Source organism: Corythoichthys intestinalis, chromosome 11 (assembly GCF_030265065.1).
Source record: "Corythoichthys intestinalis isolate RoL2023-P3 chromosome 11, ASM3026506v1, whole genome shotgun sequence".
NCBI lineage: Eukaryota > Metazoa > Chordata > Actinopteri > Syngnathiformes > Syngnathidae > Corythoichthys > Corythoichthys intestinalis.
In genome coordinates this window covers 37,563,506-37,585,014 of record NC_080405.1, presented here as the reverse complement: position 1 = coordinate 37,585,014, position 21,509 = coordinate 37,563,506, and the positions used below count along the sequence as shown (strand labels likewise).

General features: G+C 39.0%; 1 protein-coding gene across 6 annotated transcripts in view; it reads left to right on the top strand.

Moving 5' to 3' along the window:
* The window catches only part of anxa6 (annexin A6), a 43,494-nt gene extending 24,509 nt beyond the window's left edge, over positions 1 to 18,985 (top strand). For 3 of the 6 annotated variants that reach the window (XM_057849399.1, XM_057849401.1, XM_057849403.1), the window contains exons 15-25: positions 312 to 393; positions 2,100 to 2,194; positions 2,285 to 2,398; positions 8,044 to 8,134; positions 8,217 to 8,296; positions 9,210 to 9,263; positions 10,795 to 10,888; positions 13,647 to 13,742; positions 13,816 to 13,874; positions 17,568 to 17,705; positions 18,709 to 18,985. In XM_057849399.1, coding sequence (XP_057705382.1) covers positions 312 to 393; positions 2,100 to 2,194; positions 2,285 to 2,398; positions 8,044 to 8,134; positions 8,217 to 8,296; positions 9,210 to 9,263; positions 10,795 to 10,888; positions 13,647 to 13,742; positions 13,816 to 13,874; positions 17,568 to 17,705; positions 18,709 to 18,768 — 963 coding nt within the window. In that variant the 3' untranslated portion in view covers positions 18,769 to 18,985. Of the gene's footprint in view, positions 1 to 259; positions 394 to 2,099; positions 2,195 to 2,284; positions 2,399 to 8,043; positions 8,135 to 8,216; positions 8,297 to 9,209; positions 9,264 to 10,794; positions 10,889 to 13,646; positions 13,743 to 13,815; positions 13,875 to 17,567; positions 17,706 to 18,708 lie in introns of those variants that run through there. The other 3 variants (XM_057849400.1, XR_009064735.1, XM_057849404.1) reach the window with 3 other exon arrangements.
* Positions 18,986 to 21,509: the final 2,524 nt, after the last annotated feature.

Genomic DNA, 21,509 nt, shown 5'->3' with positions numbered 1-21,509 from the left:
TTGGCAAATTGCAATAATAGTTTTGCATTTGCTGCTTTGCTCTAACTTGGAAGTCATATGTCAACACAATTTCAAATTCGGTTTTAACGGACACTAATGAAGTAGCTCTTCAGGCCACCCATTTCATTGTTGGTTTTTAACCTCTAACCAAGGTAAAAATGTTAAAAAGCTGATGAAGAATAGTAATTCAACTCACCAAACATCTTAATGCTGTTCATGTGATTGCCTTTCTAACACTTGTGTCTTTGTCAAAATATAGAATTCCACCTTGTCGTGCGACCAAAATCTAATTTGTGCATTGCCACTTCCAGCTGAGGCCAACAATTGTCCCTGCATCCAACTTTGACCCCGCTGCTGATGCACAAGCTTTAAGAAAGGCCATGAAAGGATTTGGTATGTAATCTCTAATATACAAATGAATACAGTGCCTTGCAAAAGTATTCGGCCCCCTTGAATCTTGCAACCTTTCGCCACATTTCAGTCTTCAAACATAAAGATATGAAATTTAATTTTTTTGTCAAGAATCAACAACAAGTGGGACACAATCGTGAAGTGGAACAACATTTATTGGATAATTTGAACTTTTTTAACAAATAAAAAACTGAAAAGTGGGGCATGCAATATTATTCGGCCCCTTTACTTTCAGTGCAGCAAACTCACTCCAGAAGTTCAGTGAGGATCTCTGAATGATCCAATGTTGTCCTAAATGACCGATGATGATAAATAAAATCCACTGGTGTGTAATCAAGTGTCCGTATAAATGCACCTGCTCTGTGATAGTCTCAGGGTTCTGTTTAAAGTGCAGAGAGCATTATGAAAACCAAGGAACACACCAGGCAGGTCCGAGATACTGTTGTGGAGAAGTTTAAAGCCGGATTTGGATACAAAAAGATTTCCCAAGCTTTAAACATCTCAAGGAGCACTGTGCAAGCCATCATATTGAAATGGAAGGAGCATCAGACCACTGCAAATCTACCAAGACCCGGCCGTCCTTCCAAACTTTCTTCTCAAACAAGGAGAAAACTGATCAGAGATGCAGCCAAGAGGCCCATGATCACTCTGGATGAACTGCAGAGATCTACAGCTGAGGTGGGAGAGTCTGTCCATAGGACAACAATCAGTGGTACACTGCACAAATCTGGCCTTTATGGAAGAGTGGCAAGAAGAAAGCCATTTCTCAAAGATATCCATAAAAAGTCTCGTTTAAAGTTTGCCACAAGCCACCTGGGAGACACACCAAACATGTGGAAGAAGGTGCTCTGGTCAGATGAAACCAAAATTGAACTTTTTGGCCACAATGCAAAACGATATGTTTGGCGTAAAAGCAACACAGCTCATCACCCTGAACACACCATCCCCACTGTCAAACATGGTGGTGGCAGCATCATGGTTTGGGCCTGCTTTTCTTCAGCAGGGACAGGGAAGATGGTTAAAATTGACGGGAAGATGGATGCAGCCAAATACAGGAACATTCTGGAAGAAAACCTGTTGGTATCTGCACAAGACCTGAGACTGGGACGGAGATTTATCTTCCAACAGGACAATGATCCAAAACATAAAGCCAAATCTACAATGGAATGGTTCAAAAATAAACGTATCCAGGTGTTAGAATGGCCAAGTCAAAGTCCAGACCTGAATCCAATCGAGAATCTGTGGAAAGAGCTGAAGACTGCTGTTCACAAACACTCTCCATCCAACCTCACTGAGCTCGAGCTGTTTTGCAAGGAAGAATGGGCAAGAATGTCGGTCTCTCGATGTGCAAAACTGATAGAAACATACCCCAAGCGACTTGCAGCTGTAATTGGAGCAAAAGGTGGCGCTACAAAGTATTAACGCAAGGGGGCCGAATAATATTGCACGCCCCACTTTTCAGTTTTTTATTTGTTAAAAAAGTTTAAATTATCCAATAAATTTTGTTCCACTTCACGATTGTGTCCCACTTGTTGTTGATTCTTGACAAAAAATAAAAATTTTCTATCTTTGTTTGAAGCCTGAAATGTGGCGAAAGGTTGCAAGGTTCAAGGGGGCCGAATACTTTTGCAAGGCACTGTAATTACAGAATAACTACGTACTCACTGTAATGTCATCGTGTCCTATAGGAACAGACGAAGATGCAATTATTGACATAGTTGCACATAGAAGCAATGCACAGCGACAAGAGATCAGACAGACCTTTAAATCACTTCTGGGGAGGGTGAGAGATGATTCCTTATATGTACTGTGATTGTAAAAACTTCCCAACAGTAAAACAGTTCAGCACTGATTGTGTGCAAAATGGTTGCAGGATCTGATGAAGGACCTCAAATCTGAACTGTCAAAGAATTTAGAGAGGCTGATTATTGGTCTCATGTTGACCCCAGCAGAGTTTGATGCCAAAATGATGAGAAAAGCCATTGAGGTAATGTCTACATTTAACTCATTCACTCCCATTGGCAGCTATAGACGTCATATCCATTAGTACTGGAAGGACTGGCAGTGATCATTCACTGCAGTTAAAATGGATTTGATGTCGAGCTCTGTCAAGAGAAGTGGCGATTGAATGAAAGGGGATAAAAAAGTTTTGTATTTTTTAGGGCTGTCAAAATTATCGCGTTAACGGGCGTTAATTAATTTTTTAAATTAATCACGTTAAAATATTTGACGCAAATAACGCACTAGGCCCGCTCAGACAGATTTAAATGTCAGTACAGTGAAAGGCCAACTTGTTAATTGTGTTTTATGGAGTTTTTCCGCCCTCTGCTGGCGCTTGGGTGTGACTTGCATATGTTATGTGGCGTAATGTCGCCCTCTGCTGGCGATTCAGTGCAGCTGATTATTTGGGTTTCGGCGCGCTTTTCTGACGTGATTATATGTCGACGCGAACTCAGACAGTGCTATTCAGACCAGCTAACGTCCGCATCCAGTATTCAGTGGCAGTTCTCATAGCCCCATCACACTGTTTGTGTCTAATACATGCATCGCTTGTGAGTTATATTCCTCCTTTGTTTATATTCATGAGCATTAGATAGTTATTGATGATGTGTATTTGAATTTGTTCACATATATGGTGAAATGCAGTTACATGGTTAGATGCTTGTGAGCTAATTGGCTAGTGCTACTGCTCAAATGGACACGTGTGTGTACATTTTATGTTATTTTGTGATTTATGCAAGTTATTGACACATTGCCTTGTTATTTTCAGTTTTACAAAAGTACAAGAAACGTGCTCCTGTCAAAAAGAGATGACTTCAGTAAAGCCCATGCAACTTTGCCACACCGTCTGATTTATTTTTGGAACTTATGTTCGCTATCTGTCAATTTGTGTACTCACACACATTGAGGACAGAATAGGGCTGCTAGTTTATTTTTTGATTGAAAATTTTACAAATTTTATTAAAACGAAAACATTAAGAGGCGTTTTAATATAACGTTTCTATAACTTGTACTAATATTCATCTTTTAAGAACTATAAGTCTTTCTGTCCATGGATCACTTTAACAGAATGTTAATAATGTTAATGCCATCTTGTTGATTTATTGTTATAATAAACAAATACAGTCCTTATGAACCGTATGTTGAATGTATATATCCATCTTGTCTTATCTTTCCATTCCAACAATAATTTACAGGAAAAATATGGCATATTTTATAGATGGTTTGAATTGCGATTAATTGTGATTAATTACGATTAATTAATTTTTAAGCTGTAATTAACTCGATTAAAAATTTTAATCGTTTGACAGCCCTAGTATTTTTACTTTGCTAGTAGTTGAAACCTACGGAAGGTGGAGGTTTTGTATTACGTCTGTTTATCTATTTGTACGTTTATGTTCAAGATAACTCAAGAACAAAAAAAGGGATTGTTATCAAACTTGCAGGATATGTTTTTAATATGAAAGGGAAGAAGTGATTAAATTTTAGGGTGATCAGATCAACAAAGTCAGAAAGGAATTTTGCGATAACTTCATAACGGATTAGCCTGTTTGACTCAAATTTGCAGGATAGGTGATGATAGGTAAAAAGATATCATAAATGTACCCGACAGTTGGGCGGCACAAGTTTAAAGTCGAAAAGGTCATAATCAAACTCTTTACCAGTTAGGTAAAATAGCTTTTCAATTTTGTTTATTTTTGTTCATGATAATAACCTTGGTTCAATGTTATGTGTTTACTTGAATTTATAAATGAATTAAGCTCAATTCATTACTAGCCTGGGATATTCAAGAACAAATTGCTGCATTAGTGAAGGACATGGGAAATGTGGCCTAAAAAGTACAGTACATGTCAACACTCGATGTAAAATTGAATAATTTACAAATTTCTGACTGAAATCATGACGCAAGACAACGTGATTAGGTAAAAAATACTGGGTCTTGAGAATAGTTGCGAAGGTCGCCCTGACTCAGTACTTCTGATTGTGACAGTCAGCAGAAAACAGTATAGTATATTAATCTTTCAGGCAATATAGAGTACCACACAGCTACACCAGGTGGCACCATGGCCCAAAAGATCTTATTTGAATGGCTGTGTTTAGACCAGTACTTCTCAAATAGTGGGGCGCGCCCCCCTGGGGGGGCGCAGAGCGATGCCAGGGGGGGCGCATGTGTCCTCGGGGAACATGCTTTTTTTTGGGTTTTTTTTTTGGCCGTACTGGAATAACGTGTACTTGCACATCCACTCAGTGGGTGGCAGTGGCGCTCTCATTTACAGAGTGCGTTCAGTATTTTTGAACTAAGGAAGAGCACTCAGCACACAGAAAACAGATATGAAGAGCAGTGCGCCGCCGCCGTTTTCGAAAGCCGTTTTCCGACCGGACTCACTCACGCAGCGACCCACGGTCTTGTCGGGTTCTCACGTCGCCGCCCGAGAAGTGCCATTTTCGGCTTGGGATCGTCAAGTCGACCGCCCTCACCTACGGTTCTACCTCGGCCGCCGAGAATCCGCCTTTTTCGTGCCGTTTCCTTTTAGCTTTGACTTTTAATACAGTGTGTGATGAGGAAATACCACTGTTTACTGTGTCCAAAAATATTTATAGCGGACAGCCAGAAGCCAAATCAATTAAGACGCCACTTAAAGACATTCGACCCCAATCTCATTGATAAGCCGCTTGATTGTTTTTCAGCGAAAACGTGCCGAATATTGCCAACAGTCGTCCTGCTTTGTCAGTGTTATATCAGTAAACCAGTGAGCATTGATCGCATGCTCATTGCAAAATAACTCCACACCATTGCAAAGGAGGTAATACTGAGTGTGAGCAACAAAAATAAAAACTGTCCTTCTATCCAAGGACACTCTTTTTTTCTTTTATTCAAATTCAATTCGGTCAAATTTTTTGGCATATTGTCCTCATGAGTGAATGTTTCTAATCAATTCGAATTTGTTATTATTTACTGATTTTATTACATTTTATTTTTCTGTATCAAATGGTCAAAAATGTACCTTGAGTGTATTTTTACAGTTTGAACGTTGACTTTTTTTTTTTTTTTTAATTCAGGCAAATTGATGCTCGTCAAGTCTTTGTTACAAACAAAACAACGTTAATAAAGTTATACTTTATTATAAGTTGATCTATGTTACTTTTTTTCTTTATTAGAAAAAAAAGGACACAGTGTTAGGCAGATGTGTATTTATGATAGTAATTTTATAGACAAATGATACTATTTACAGTGGCGGCAGATAGTTTGGGGGGGCGCGAAACATTTACGTCTTGCTTGGGGGGGGGCGAAACAAAATAATTGAGAAGCACTGGTTTAGACAGTTAACAAAGCTGGCCAAAAGCACGGGCTCCCCTGCAATTCTGTCAGATAATCCTCAATTTCTCCAAGAAAATGATCGCAATTACAAATGTTTTGGTAGTAATATCTCCATTGATTTTGCTTGCGATGTAAAAACACAAAAGAAGCGGGGGGGAAAAATCATAATCATTTTACACAAAACTCCAAAAATGGGCAGGACAAAAGTATTGGCACCCTTTGAAAAATCATGTGATGCCTCTCTAATTTGTATAATTAACTGCACCTCTTACTTACCTGTGGCACATAACAGGTGGTGGCGTTAACTAAATCACACTTGGTACCAGTTAAAATGGATTAACGTTGACTCAACCTCTGGCCTGTGTCCTTGTGTGTGCCTTATTGAGCATGGAGAAAAGAAAGAAGACCAAAGAACTGTCTAAGGACTTGAGAAGCAAAATTGTGAGGAAGCACGGGCAATCTCCAAAGACCTGAATATTCCTGTGTCTACTGTGCGCAGTGTCATCAATAAGTGTAAAGCTCATGGCACTATGGCTAACCTCCCTAGATGTGGACGGAAAAGAAAAATTGACGAGAGATTTCATCTAAAGATTTTGCGGATGGTGAATAAAGAACCTCGACTAACATCCAAACAAGTTGAAGCTGTCCTGCAGTCCGAGGGTACAACAGTGTCAACCCGTACTGTCCGTCGCCACCTGAATGAAAAGGGACTCTATAGTAGGATACCCAGGAGGACCCCACTTCTGACCCAGAGACATAAAAAAGCCAGGCTGGAGTTTGCCAAAACTTACCTGAGAAAGACAAAAACATTTTTGGAAGAATGTTCTCTGGTCAGATGAGACAAAAGTAGAGCTTTTTGGCAAAAGGCATCAACATAGAGTTTACTGGGGGAAAAACGAGGCCTTCAAAGAAAAGATCACGGTCCCCACAGTCAAACATGGCGTAGGTTCCCTGACGTCTTGGGGTTGCTTTGCTTCTTCTGGCACTGGATTGCTTGACTGTGTGAATGGCATTTTGAAGTCTGAAGACTACCAGCAATTTTTGCAGCATAATGTAGGGCCCAGTGTGAGAAAGCTGGGTCTCCCTCAGAGGTCATGGGTCTTCCAGCAGGACAATGACCCAAAACACACTTTAAAAAGCTCTAGAAAATGGTTTGGGAGAAAGCACTGGAGACTTCTAAAGTAGCAAGCAATGAGTCCAGACCTGAATCCCATAGAACATCTGTGGAGAGATCTGAAAACGGCAGTTTGGAGAATGCATCCTTTAAATCTCAGAGACCTGGAGCAGTTGGCCACAGAAGAATGGTCTAAAATTCCAGCAGAGCATTGTAAGAAACTCATTGATGGATACCGGAAGCGGTTGTTCATAGTTATTTTGTCTGAAGGTTGTGCTACCAAGTACCAAGTATTAGGCTGAGTGTGTCAATACTATTGTCTGGCCCATTTTTGGAGTTTTGTCTAAAATAATAATGATTTATTTATTTTTTATTCTCTTGCAAGCAAAATAAATGAAGATGAAGATATCATTACCAAAGCATTTGTACCGTATTGGCCCGAATATAAGACTGTGTTTTTTTGCATTGAAATAAGACTGAAAAAGTGGGGGTCGTCTTATATTCGCGGTCTAGACGTTATACCCATTCACGACGCTAGATGGTGCCAGATATCATTGAAGCGATGTTCTGTCATGACAGATCTTTTTATTACAATGTTTTTCCTCATTCAAATTTGTTTCAAGACTACAGTTACAGTTAGACTTCACTTTGATGGTTAATGCAGTTATTGCAATTTTGTTTTATCACAATGGATTGGTTTATTTACATTTCAAAAACCAGAAGCCATTCATTTACAAATGTGATTGCACTTTAGTTTATATTTAAATGTTCAGGTATTAAGATTTGAATGAGGCAAAATAGCATGCTTTTTGTCTCAAAAATATTGTTATAATCATTTGTTTCAGATATACTGTAATTATTTTCCGTATAAAAATTAGTTTGGTGTTCAAAAAGTCTTTTTTCAAACTTGAGTATTGAAAAAGAGTCTTATAGTCAGGGCTGTCTTATATTCGGGCCAATACGGTAATTGCAATCATTTTCTGAGAGAAATTGAGGATTATCTGACAGAATTGCAGGGGAGCCAGTACTTTTGGCCAGCAGTGTAGGCAACATTGCCGGAGTTTATGGAGGCTGCTAGCAGAAAATGGAAAAGTGTTATTTCACTATTCGGGCATTGACGTAAAACTCTACTGTTATGATGCTGTCAAACCTTTTCATACACATCATCCACTGTGAACATTTCCGGGCTTTTCCACAGGGTGCTGGGACAGATGAACACGCGTTGATTGAGATCCTGGTCACTAGGAGCAATGAAGAAATACAAGCCATGAATGCTGCCTACCAGGAAGGTGAGCTAATGTGCTGGAATGGTGTTTTGTTGTGGCAACGTTTCAATGTGATATACTCATATTTTTTACCTTAACTTCACAGCATATAAGAAATCTCTAGAGTCAGCAATTCAATCTGACACATCAGGTCACTTTTGCCGCATCTTGGTTTCTCTTGTGCAGGTAATATAACCCTCTAGAATATGTTATTAATAGATTCACTTCTCTTTGAAAGCAATAGACCTCAAATTCCGATCTGGCCCTTGGACCGTGAGTTTGACACACGTGCTCTAAACTTTAGAGCACATGTGTCAAACTAACGTTTTTTCCTTGATTCATTTTCTCTGCCAGACACACTAAACACAGTTCCTCGATCCACTTTGGGGTCGCGACCCTCTAGTTGAGACTAACTGCTTCAAACACTCTTCTGTCCAGCTAGATTTTCTGAATAATCAACACTACAACAACCATAAAGGGAGTTTTAAAACATTTAAAGCCATTCAGATTTAACATCGTTTGTCCATGCAGCTGAGCAGGACAGTTTTAAAAAAAAAATTTAAAAAAAAAAAAAAAAAAAAGAGAGAACAACATAACATGGTAGTAACAACATTATGGCCGAGAAAACCCATGCAAACACAAGAACTCCACACAGGAAGGCCAAATTCAGGACTGAGAGACAACATCCTTATCACTACCCTGACATGCTAAAGATGGTTATTTCCTTTTGCGTTTTAGAAAGGATTTCACAATTTCAGAAAGCCCCAAAAAAACAAGGGTACAATCCAGGTACTATGAGAATTAGGGTTGTAAGCATCACTGTCCTAACGTAAACGTAATTTGATTAGCCTGGATATGAACTTCCAGGAATAGCATGACATCATGACCTACTTTTATCTTAGTAGGCCATCTTATCTTCCCTGAACATTCATTTGCATATCAACCATTAAACATTGAGATAACCAAAAAAGAACAATCAGTCACCCATCCTGAATGACAAGAAAATGTTGTTGTCTTTGGAGAAGTGGTCGTGTGGTAAACACTGGTGTTGCAAAACAGTATTGGGTTTTTGCATAATTCAGTCTTTCCTCCTGTTTAGGGTGCAAGAGAAGAAGGCCCTGCAGATTTTGAAAGAGCTAATATAGACGCTCAAGTAAGTACATTCAAATGTAGTGAGGAAAATAAGTATTTGAAAACCCTGCAGTTTTGCAAGTTCTCCCACTGAGAAATGATGGGCAGGTTCGAGATTTTCATGGTAGGTGCTGTGAGAGACAATCTAAAGAAAAAAATCTAGAAATCACAGTGTATGATTTTTAAAACTATTTGTTTTATACTGCTGCAAATAGTATTTGAACACCTGTCTATTAGCTACAATTGTAAGCCTCAAAGAGCCGTTAGTCGCCTTTAAAAAGTCCAACAAATAAGTGGAGTGGAGGTGGACTTTTTGAGTCTGACTTTTTGACCTGTTTGTGGCGGTTACCTGGATATAAACACCTGTCCACCCCATACAATCAGGAAGACTGGAATTCCTAACATGGTCAAGACCAAAGAGCTGTCCAAAGACACCAGAGACAGAATTGTAGACCTCTACAAGGCTGGACAGTGTGACGGTGCAATTGCCAAGCAGCTTGGTGATATAAGATCCACCTTAGGAGCAATTATTAGAAAATGGAAGAATCTAAACATGACTGTCAGTCTCCCTCGGACTGGGGCTCCATGCAAGATCTACCTCGTAGGGTCTCAATGATCGTAAGAATGGTGAGGAATCAGCCAAGAACTACGCAGGAGGAGCTGGTCATTGAAATGAAGGGAGCTGGGACCACCATTTCCAAGGTTACGGTTGGAAATACACTAAAACGTCATGGTTTAAAATCATGCATGTCACTGAAAGTTCCCCTGCTTAAACCAGCACATGTCCAGGCCCGTTTTAAGTTTGCCAGTGACCATTTTGATGATCCAGAGGAGTCATGGGAGAAGTTATGTAGTCATATGAGATCAAAATGGAACTTTTGGTTTTAATTCCATTCATAGTGTTTGGAGGAAGAAGAATAATGACTACCATCCTAAGAACACCATCCCTTGAGCCATGTATTATGAGATTTTGGGGAATAACCTCCTTCCCTCAGTTAGAGCATTCAAAATGGGTCGTGACTGGGTCTTGAAACATGACAATGGCCCGAAGCAGTCAGCCAGAATAACCAAGAAACTCTTTGGATGAAGCTCAAACTCTGTGTTTCTCAGTGACATGTCAGAAACATGATTGATCTAAAGAAGATCTTTGTGGAGCAATGGTGCAAAACCCCTGCTGCAGTCTGTGCAAACCTGGTGAAATTTACAGGACAAGTTTGACCTCTGTAATTGTAATCAAAGGCTACTGTACCAAATATTAACATTGATTTTCTCAGGTGTTCAAATACTTATTTGAAGCAATATAATGCTAATTAATTGTTAAAAAACTCATACACTGTGATTTCTGGATGTTTTTTTCGATTGTCTCTCACAGTGTACAAGCACCTACTATGAAAATTTCAAACCCATCCATCATTTCTAAGTGGGTGAACATACAAAATTGCAGGGTGTTCAAATACTTATTTTTCTCGCTCTATATACATATTAGTTCTAGAAAGATAAAAAAAATAGGTGTCTTATTGATTTACACCCAATGCTTTGTTTGCTACTAACAGGAGCTTGCTGATGCGTGTAATGCTGATTCTGATGACCGGGTAATGAAGTTCATGAGTATTTTGTGTACCAGGAGCTTTCCTCATCTAAGGAAAGGTAAACCACAGTGGCTATGTTGACTGTATTTTCCAGATATCATGTTGCACATTTTTCATAGTTTTGCAGGTGACACTTACAGTGGTATGAAAAAGTATCTGAACCTTTTGGAGTTTCTCACATTTCTGCATGAAATCCCCATTAAATTTGATCTGAACTTTGTCAAAATCACACAGATGTAAAAACACCGTCTGCTTCAATTAAAAACACCCAAACATTTATAGGTTTTCTTATTTTAATGAGGATAGCATGCAAACAATGACAGAAGGGGGAAGGGAGGAAAAATAAGTAAGTCAACCCTCTGCCTAAGGAGATTTGACAGGAATTGAAACCAACTTTTACCAAACACTTTTAAGTCAAGTGAGTGCCCAATCACTGATGAGTGGGTTAAAGCTGCCCTGCCCACTATAAAACACACACCTGGTAAGAATTGTCTTGATGAGAAGCATTGTCTGATGTTGTGCATCATGGCTCGGTCAAAAGAGTTGTCTGAAGACCTGCGATCAAGGATTGCTGATTTGTATAAACCTGGGAAAGGATACAAAACCGTCTCTAAAAGTCTGGATGTTTATCATTCGACAGTCAGAGAAGTTGTCTACAAATGGAGAGAGTTTGGAACTGTTGCTTCTCTCCCAAGGAGTGGCCATCCACCAAAGACGATGACAAGAGTTCAACTCAGAATTAGAGCTGTCCCGACTAGTCGACATAGTCGACGTCATCGATGACGTAAATCCGTCGACGAGCACAACATCCCGTCGACGGTTAATGAAGGGTTAAAAAAATATATGCGTGGAAAGTTAGAATGTCGGATGCTCTGTTTGCAAGCGGGGAAAGCGGCACAAAGCCAAAAAAGCGCACCAGAGTGTCCAAAACATTGCCTTATTTCAAAGAAACAAAGGAGAGTACACTCTTCTGTCCTGTCTCTTCAATGCCAAGCTTGGCTGCACGTCGGCCGTGAATAAACACCTCAAGCGCCTTCACGCAGTTTGTAATTTTTTTTCTTTCATTTTTTGTACACCAGAGGGTGCTGTCGCCTTACTAAATAATAATGTTTCATTGACAATGGGCCTATAAGTGCTATTAGTATTGTTCTTAATGCTAATTGAAAGGTTTATTTCATGTTATGGTTTATTTTATGGTATAGAAAATTATATAAGGTTAAAAGGTCATAAATATATACAGTATATACAGTGATTGCACTCAAGGGAGAGATTGTCAATGATGAGGTAATAAATTAAGGTAAAGGCAATTCATATAGGCAATTCATTGATATATAAATAAGGTTTAAAAGGAAAAAGGTGAAAAGTTTTTGTTAATTTCTAATTGTGTTGCTTTATTTGTGTGCACCGTAGCTCTTACAGTGTGTTTACATCAAGGATGGAATAAAAGTTGTAAACCATCAGTTTAAGAGACCATCTTTTCAATCGGGATGCTACACTAGTTAATTCTATCAGCATTTGAACTCATTGTTTATTTGTGATTTATTATTGTTATTTACGTGTTTATTTGTACTTTAATAAATAATTTGAGTGTTCCAATATGTTTTTTGTGAATTGATAAGCGTCAACAAAAATTTCATTGCTAAATTGGTAAAAAAAAAAAAAAAAAAAAAATGTAATTATTAGATTAGTCGACTAATCGTAAAAATAGTCGGCTGACTAATAGGGAGAAAATTAGTCGTTTGGGACAGCCCTACTCAGAATACTCAGAGCGGTAAAAAACAACCCTGGAGTGTGTGCTAAAGACTTACAGAAATCACTGGCACAGTCCAACATCTCTGTGGACACATCAACTATATGTAAAACTATGGCCAAGAATGGTGTTCGTGGGAGGACTCCACGGAGAAAGCCACTGCTGTCTACAAAAAAACATTGTGGCTTGTTAAATGTTTGCAAAAAGGCCACAGAAGTTTTGGCAAAATATTTTGTGGACTGATGAAACCAAAGTTGAATTGTTTGGGAGTAACACACAACGTCATGTGTGGAGGAAAAGTGGAACAGCTCACCAACATTTACACCTCATCCCCACCGTGAAGCATGGTGGAGGGAGCATCATGATTTGGGGCTGTTTTGCTGCCTCAAGGTCTGGACAACTTGTAAACATTAATGGAAGAATTAATTCCAAAGTTTTTCAGGGTATTGCAGTCTGTCTGTCAGACATTTGAAATTAAAAAGATAGATGCTGCAACAAACAATGATCCAAAACACAGAAGTAAATCAACTTCAGAATGGTTTCAGAAGAACAAAATACACGTTCTGAAGTGTCCAAGTCAAAGTCCAGACTTGAACCCCATTGAGATGGTGTGGCATGACCTAAAGACAGCGATTCATGCCAGACATCCCAGGAATCTGACAAACTACAGCAGTTTTGCGAAGACGAATGGGCCAAGATTAGTCCTGATCGAAGCTTCTGGTTTAAGTTATTGCTGCAATGGGGGGGCCACAAAATATTAAATGTGATGATTCACTTACTTATTGTTCCCCCTTCTGTCTTTGTTTGCATACTAACCTCAATAAAATATGAAAACCTATAAAAGTTTGGGTGGTTTTAGCAGACATTGTTTTTTTCATCTGTGTGATTTTGACAAAGATCAGCTCACATTTGACAGTGATTTTATGCAGAAATGTAAGAAATTCCAAAAGGTTCAGATACTTTTTCATACCACTGTAATAGTCTAAATACATTAACTGATGTAGTAACTGCTCAATGAGTGCAAAGTGGCTCATATTTGTTCATAAATTACTCTTACTCTACTCAGTTTTCCAGGAGTTTGTCCGGTTCTCCAACAAGGACATCGAACAAATCATCAAGAAGGAAATGTCAGGAGATGTTAAGAATGCCTTTTATGCCATTGGTAATTGAAGACTTAAAACTGAAAGAAAATTCAGAGTTCGGAACTTCAGTTTAACTCTCACTTTCCATTGCAGTCCGCAGTGTGAAGAACCAACCTTCTTATTTTGCAGACCGGTTGTACAAAGCCATGAAGGTAATGATCTGAATACAACGAGAAATACTCGTAAAATTCAGAAGAAGAAAAAAAGTTCCACTATTTTAACTCTTTTAGTGCTATTAAAAATGATAGACGCCCAATCAGTGACGTCTATCAACGTCAAAGGCAGCCAATGGGTTGACTTCCCGATTTCAAAGTCCTACTCTTCTGCTTTTTGCTTAACGATGATTGGGTAAATTCATCGAAGCATAACTTTATTGGCCTTACATTGTGCACTAGTTATGCTGAGACAGAAATGGGTCATTCCAAAATTGGTGGACATTTGGGCCTCAAAATTCTTGAAAAATAAGCATTTATTCACTTTTCAGATTTTCTCCTATATGAACACATAATAAACTATCAAAGGCTTGATTAACTCATATTACAGATCAATATTTTTCTTACATTATTTAACTATTTTGTTTATTAAACAAATACTCCGATTTTGTAAGAGGCAGAAATGAAACAACGCCATTAGAAAATAATTTTAAAGGTTAGCTCATGTAGCCCACAATATTAACATTTGGTAAACAAGAATGGTCTACATAATCCAAAATGTGACATAAGTGGCCACCAGGTCTCAATTATAATTTTGCCTAATTTGTATATTTTTTAAAATGGTACTAATCATTATCATTTCTTAGAAATAAATAAAATCATAAATTAAAAAAAATGTTGATTAAAAACAATAAAAGCAACACTAGGTAACCTTTCAACGTAAAAAATAAAAATAATAAAAATTTTCATAACATTTGTGATATGTCGACTGACAACTAGTTGAATGACACCTCTTTTATATCTTGAGGTGGTCTGTATCGCTTTCACCAGCACTAATTAACTTAAGCACTTCATTTAACTTTGAGCCACACTGTTGCTAACCGTCATATGCTATTGTTTAGCCACAGCTGGATTCATTACCTTATTACCATTCATCCTTCACACAGCTGCTGGAAACAGAAATTTTATTTAATCCATCTGCAGGCGACCGGGAGACTAATTTTTGATTGATTGATAATTTTACAATACTGTGTGGATGTGCGCTGGTCCTCATAGAAAACGCAGTCTTCCTTAAGGCAAAACACTACCGCTTTTGTCCACCGGCGTCGCTAAAATCGACCAAAACTGAAAAGTTACATAGTGTTGCTTTAACGTAGTAAGATTTAACATGTTAAAAACAGAACTACACTTTGATTATGGCTCCCAAACACACTGTAAAGTTCATTAAAAAACAAAAAAAAACAAACAAAAAAAAAACCTCTTATTTTAATTTGATTTACAGCCACCACTGACAACGATACATATTCAATTTATTTAAACTGGGAGTTCTGGATTTGAATGATAATCTTTCTGAGCCACACTGTTGCTAACCGTCATATGCTATTGTTTAGCCACAGCTGGATTCATTACCTTATTACCATTCATCCTTCACACAGCCGCTGGAAACAGAAATTTTATTTAATCCATAGTGTAAAGCGCTTTGAGCGCCTTGAAAGGTAAGTATAACACCATTTACCATCTGCAGGCGACCGGGAGACTAATTTTTGATTGATTGATAATTTCACAATACTGTGTGGGTGTGCGCTGGTCCTCATGGAAAACACAGTCTTCCTTAAGGCAAAACACTACCGCTTTTGTCCACCGGCGTCGCTAAAATCGACCAAAACTGAAAAGTTACATAGTGTTGCTTTAACATAGTAACATTTAAAATGTTAAAAACAGAACTACACTTTGATTATGGCTCCCAAACACACTGTAAAGTTCATTAAAAAAAAAAACAACAACTCTTATTTGAATTTGATTTACAGCTACCACTGACAACGATACATATTCAATTTATTTAAAATGGGAGTTCTGGATTTGAATGCTAATCTTTCTGTGCCATTTACTGCAGAATGGTAATGAATTCAATGAGTGGTATACAGTGGGGCAAATAAGCATTTAGTCAACCACTAATTGTGCAAGTTCTCCCACTTAAAAATATTAGAGAGGCCTGTAATAGTCAACATGGGTAAACCTGAACCATGATGACAGAATGAGGAAAAAAAAAAACAGAAAATCACATTGTTTGATTTTTAAAGAATTTATTTGTATATCATGGTGAACAATAAGTATTCGGTCAATACCAAAAGTTCATCTCAATACTTTGTTATGTACCCTTTGTTGGCAATAACGAAGGCCAAACATTTTCACAAGCTTTTCACACACTGTTGCTGGTATTTTGGCCCATTCCTCCATGCAGATCTCCTCTAGAGCAGTGATGTTTTGGGGCTGTCGTTGGGCAACACAGACTTTCAACTCCCTCCACAGATTTTCTATGGGGTTGAGATCTGGAGACTGGCTAGGCCACTCCAGGACCTTGAAATGCTTCTTACGAAGCCACTCCTTTGTTGCCCTGGCTGTGTGTTTGGGATCATTGTCATGCTGAAAGACCCAGCCACGGCTCATCTTCAATTCCCTTGCTGACGGAAGGAGATCTTCACTCAAAATCTCTCGATACATGGCCCCATTCATTCTTTCCTTTACACAGATCAGTCGTCCTGGTCCCTTTGCATAAAAAACAGCCCCAAAGCATGATGTTTCCACCCCCATGCTTCACAGTGGGTATGGTGTTCTTCAGATGCAATTCAGTATTCTTTCTCCTCAAAACACGAGAACCTTTGTTTCTACCAAAAAGTCCTATTTAGGTTTCATCTGACCATAACACACTCTCCCTGTCTTCTTCTGGATCATCCAAATGCTTTCTAGCGACCTGCAGACGGGCCTGGACATGTACTTTCTTCAGCAGGGGGACACCTCTGACAGTGCAGGATTTGAGTCCCTGGCGGTGCATTGTGTTACTGATAGTAGCCTTTGTTACTGTGTTCCCAGCTCGCTGTGGGTCATTCACTAGGTCCCCCCAGTGTGGTTCTGGGATTTTTGCTCACCGTTCTTGTTTATCATTTGACGCCACGGGGTGAGATCTTGCATGGAGCCCCAGATCGAGGGAGATTATCAGTGGGTTTGTATGTCTTCCATTTTCTAATAATTGCTCCCACAGTTGATTTCTTTGCACCAAGCGTTTTACCTATTGCAGATTGTCTTCCCAGCCTGGTGCAGGTCTACAAGATTTCTTTGCACCAAGCGTTTTACCTATTGCAGATTGTCTTCCCAGCCTGGTGCAGGTCTACAATTTTGTCCCTGGTATCCTTCGACAGCTTTTTGGTCTTGGCCATAGTGGAGTTTGGAGTGTGACTGACTGAGGTTGTGGACAGGTGTCTTTTATACCGATAATGAGTTAAAACAGGTGCCATTAATACAGGCAACGAGTGGAGCCTCGTTAGAGCACAGGTGTCTTTTATACCGATAATGAGTTAAAACAGGTGCCATTAATACAGGCAACGAGTGGAGCCTCGTTGGACTTTGTTAGAAGAAGTTAGACCTCTTTGACAGCCAGAAATCTTGCTTGTTTGTAGGTGACTTAATACTTATTTTCCACTGTAATTTGGAAATTAATTCTTTAAAAATCGAACAATGTGATTTTATGTATTTTTTTTTCCACATTCTGTTTCTCATGGTTGAGGTTTACCCATGTTGACAATTACAGGCCTCTCTAATCTTTTTAAGTAGGAGAACTTGCACAATTGTTGGTTGACTAAATACTTATTTGCCCCACTCTATATAGGTTTAATATCAGTTCTGTTCTCTGTGCAGGGTCTCGGGACAGATGACAGAGCACTGATCCGCATCATGGTGTCCCGTAGCGAAATTGACCTTTTCAACATTCGTAAAGAGTTCAAAGAAACGCAGGACACGTCGCTGCATGAATTCATCCAGGTAGAGACGATGATCGTAAGTCTGCGTCGGTGTGCACTAACGCTCCCGCTGGCTTTGTTTTGTCTCGGCCCGTTCTTTCTGTAGCATCGTGTAGGAGCATGTCACACAGTCGTCTTCAACTGAAGGGATGGGGCCGCGGTAATCTATAGCTTCTTTGTGGTGGGCTGTTGGTCTGTGGCTTCTGCACAGCTGTTTAGGAATTTCCCTTGTGTGCTCAACTTCCTTTCTATATCTGCCGCACGATTGGCCGACAGCTCGAGAGACAGGAAGTACCCAGGAACATTTCTATATTAACTTCCACATGAAATGACAGTGACATATATTCAGATAAATACAGTAAGCACATTGCCACATATTGGCTTTGCAAAAATATTTTGCAATTACGAAACGACTTGAAGATGTGCTATGTAGTGTGTTGTACACAAAGTTCAAGTGAGAGGTTTAAGAATACCACTTTGTTAGATTTTATTGGCTCTTTGGTTAAGTTTAAGTGCACAACGTTCTGTAGGGAAATTTATTTAATTAAAATAGCGTCAAGTATAAAGTTCTAGTAATTAACGTAGATCAGAGATAACGTTTGGGAAACGTACCACAGTTAAATGCCAGGAAAAGGAAAAGATTTCTCAAGGACGCTTTTTTAAAATCTGACATTTGAAAAAGGGGTGTAGACTTTTTGTACACATGGAATTTTCCATGATGTCTTCTGTTAGCTTGTAGTTTGTTTTGATAAGTAAATAAAATAATCATAGTTTATTTTGATTGATTTTTTAAATAAATTTTTTTTTTTTTTGTTATGGACGTACTGTATATGTTACTTTACCATGAACATGCTATCCCCTTTGCAATGTTTATAACTCAAATGTTTTGACTTCTTTTGTGGTGTGTACTGTTTTGTTTTTTCATTCCTTTTGCAAACATTGAATGTTTTGTGTCTGTGTGAAAGTAGTGATAATGAGCGCAGGTGAATATTCTCTATATTGCAATTTTAATAATTGTCTTTTTCCAACTCTCTCATCAGGGCGACACTTCAGGAGATTATCGCAAAACCCTGCTGTTGCTGTGTGGAGGAGAGGATTAAACTTGCCACATTGCTGCAACCCCATTCACGAGCCACTGTGAAAACTAGTGACAAAATTATCAGCGCATTGAACTAATGTTCGATTCACATGCTTTTTTACTATAGAGCCATGCTACTTGAAAGCACACCAGAGCTCCCTAAAAAACATTCAATTCATTGAATCAAAAATCTGTCATCACCCACAACGAAATAAAATCACTATTATCAGCTGCCTATATTTATGTTCCATTGAGCTGAAATGTTTTCAACTTTCCCTAACGTGTATTCCATTTTCATCACATCCTGTTATGTACATAAGAGAAGTGCTCAAATTTGCATGTTAGCAGACAGTACATTAATTCATTGTGTTAATGCTGGCACAAAGCACAGAGCAGAACGAGAGCTATTTGCCAGGAGGAAACTCCCTCTTAAATAATTGATCGTTAGTTTGCCAAATGTTTGTGAAAGTATGAATCATGATCACATGACAAACATTGCAATTGAATAACCCCGAAAAATATTTTCAAAGTTAAACTCTATGCACAGTTTAGTAATCTGTACCCACGGTTTACTGAAACGTAGCTACATTTACTAGTTGGAAGTACAAGTAAGGGCTATCTGCATGGCGTTTCCACCTGACTCAACGCTGATGGTGCCAAAAGGGCATCTGCAGGGTCATCAGCCATGAGCTACCCTTCATTGATGTTTCATTCCATTAATCCCGGAACATCTCACAGTTGTGGACCCTTCTTTCCCCCACAACATGTCCTTGTCAGCCTGCCTCTTCTGCCAAATCCCTGGATGTCCTCCTCAGTTTCGACCCGGTGAGTTCGATCTTTCTGAGGAGTTGCTGGATAGATGTTCCAGTAAACCCCCGCAGCCGACCTCAGGTCGACCACCCAGCCAAGGGTTTACGAATATGTACCAACAGTTCAGCAATATACAGTCCCTGACAAAAGTTTTGTCGCTTATCCATTTTGTGGAAACACTTGCTAATAACCTGACTTTTTTGGTTTCAGAAATGGCTCATATGAAAGCTAAGACCCTCCCAAATGATGTTGAATGTACAAAAATATATTTGTTTCACTGTAAAAAGATATATCATTTAATGAAGACATAATGGTCAAATTTTGGCAAGACAAAAGTTTTGTCGCCTACAGAAAGTAATGTGACAATTGAACAAAAAAATGTACTTTAAATACAAAAATATGTTACATAACAAGCGAATTACGTAGTGGTGCTGTGAGAACCAAATTTAATATTTTGTATGACTTCCATGGGCATGAAGGACTGCATCCATGCAGTTCGGCAAGGATTCATACAATTTATTGATGAAGTCATCAGGAACATCAAAGAAAGCAGTCTCGCATGCCTCCCAGATTTCAGAGTTCATCAACATTCTTGGGTTTCGTCTTCCATGCTTCCTCTTTCATCCTACCCCGGACATGCTCAGTGATATTCATGTCTGGTGACTGGGCTGGCCAGTCCTGGAGGATCTTGATCTTTTTCCACTGCAGAAGAGCTCCATGAGACCTGGTCACCTGAAGTCCCTGGGTCAAACAGAACAGTCTGTCGAATTCTGTCTAGAAATGGCCTCCATGGTCGAATCAGTGCCCAGAAACCAGCATTAAACAAAAGACTATTAAAAAATGTGTGGCATTTGCCAAGGCAAGTTGCAAAAGGTGGATTTTTCAGATAAATCTTCCATTGAATTACACCACAGTCACCGCAAATATTGCAGGAGACCTACTGGAGCCTGCATGGATCCAAGATTCACTCAGAAAACTGAAGTTTGGTGGTGGCAAAATCATGGTCTTGGATTACATCCAGTATGGGGGTGTGCAAGAGATCTGCAGGGTGGAAGGCAACATAAATAGTCTGAAATATCAACAAATCTTAACTGCCTCTTACATTCCTAACCATAAAAAGGGACAAATTCTGCAGCAGGATGGTGCTCCATCTCATACTTAAATCTCTACCTCAAAATTCCTCAAGGCAAAGAAGATAAAAGATCCACCAGGACTGGCCAGATATAAATATCTCCAGAAATGTGAGGGGTGTACTCACTTTTGTGATACACTGTATAGGTTATATGCATATATTTGGTACTTAAAGTTAACAATGATTGACAGGTTTGTAGCTTTGATCCGGCGAGTGAAGGCTCGGTAGCGCTACGATCAAAGGCACAAATATGTTAATCATCGTTTAGTCATCTCCATTGTCGAGAGGCTGTTCTCGGCAGCGTGAGCGTCAAAGCGTAAGTGAATTTGAGTGGGCTCAATCATATGAATGTTATGGAGAGTGATCAAAAAGTAACAAAATAATCCAAAAATACAATAGCATTGCCAAAAGATACGCAAATATATACATTTTATTCTCGCAGTCGGTGTGATGTCACGATGACGTCATCTCGCATAGCAACGTGTCGCCATTTTGAGATGGGGGTAAACATCCATAGACAAACATTGTCTGAAATTCATATACTTCAGCTGTGTTTTGCGTCTTTTTTTCATAAAAACGTCTTAAACATGACATATTATCACGAGTCACTGCCGACAGACGCGAGGAGGCAATACAACTTAAAATTAGCGTGTACTGGCCTGCAAAACTGCCCATACAAAGTCACAGCTGATAGCTGGATTCCCTGCAGTGAAGTTCGGAAACATCTACAACTACCTCATAAAGTCACCCAGTAAGTTGACCTTTATCAATTACGTGGAATATGTACGTTGTGGAACTAAGAAAACTGGTAGTATATAAAG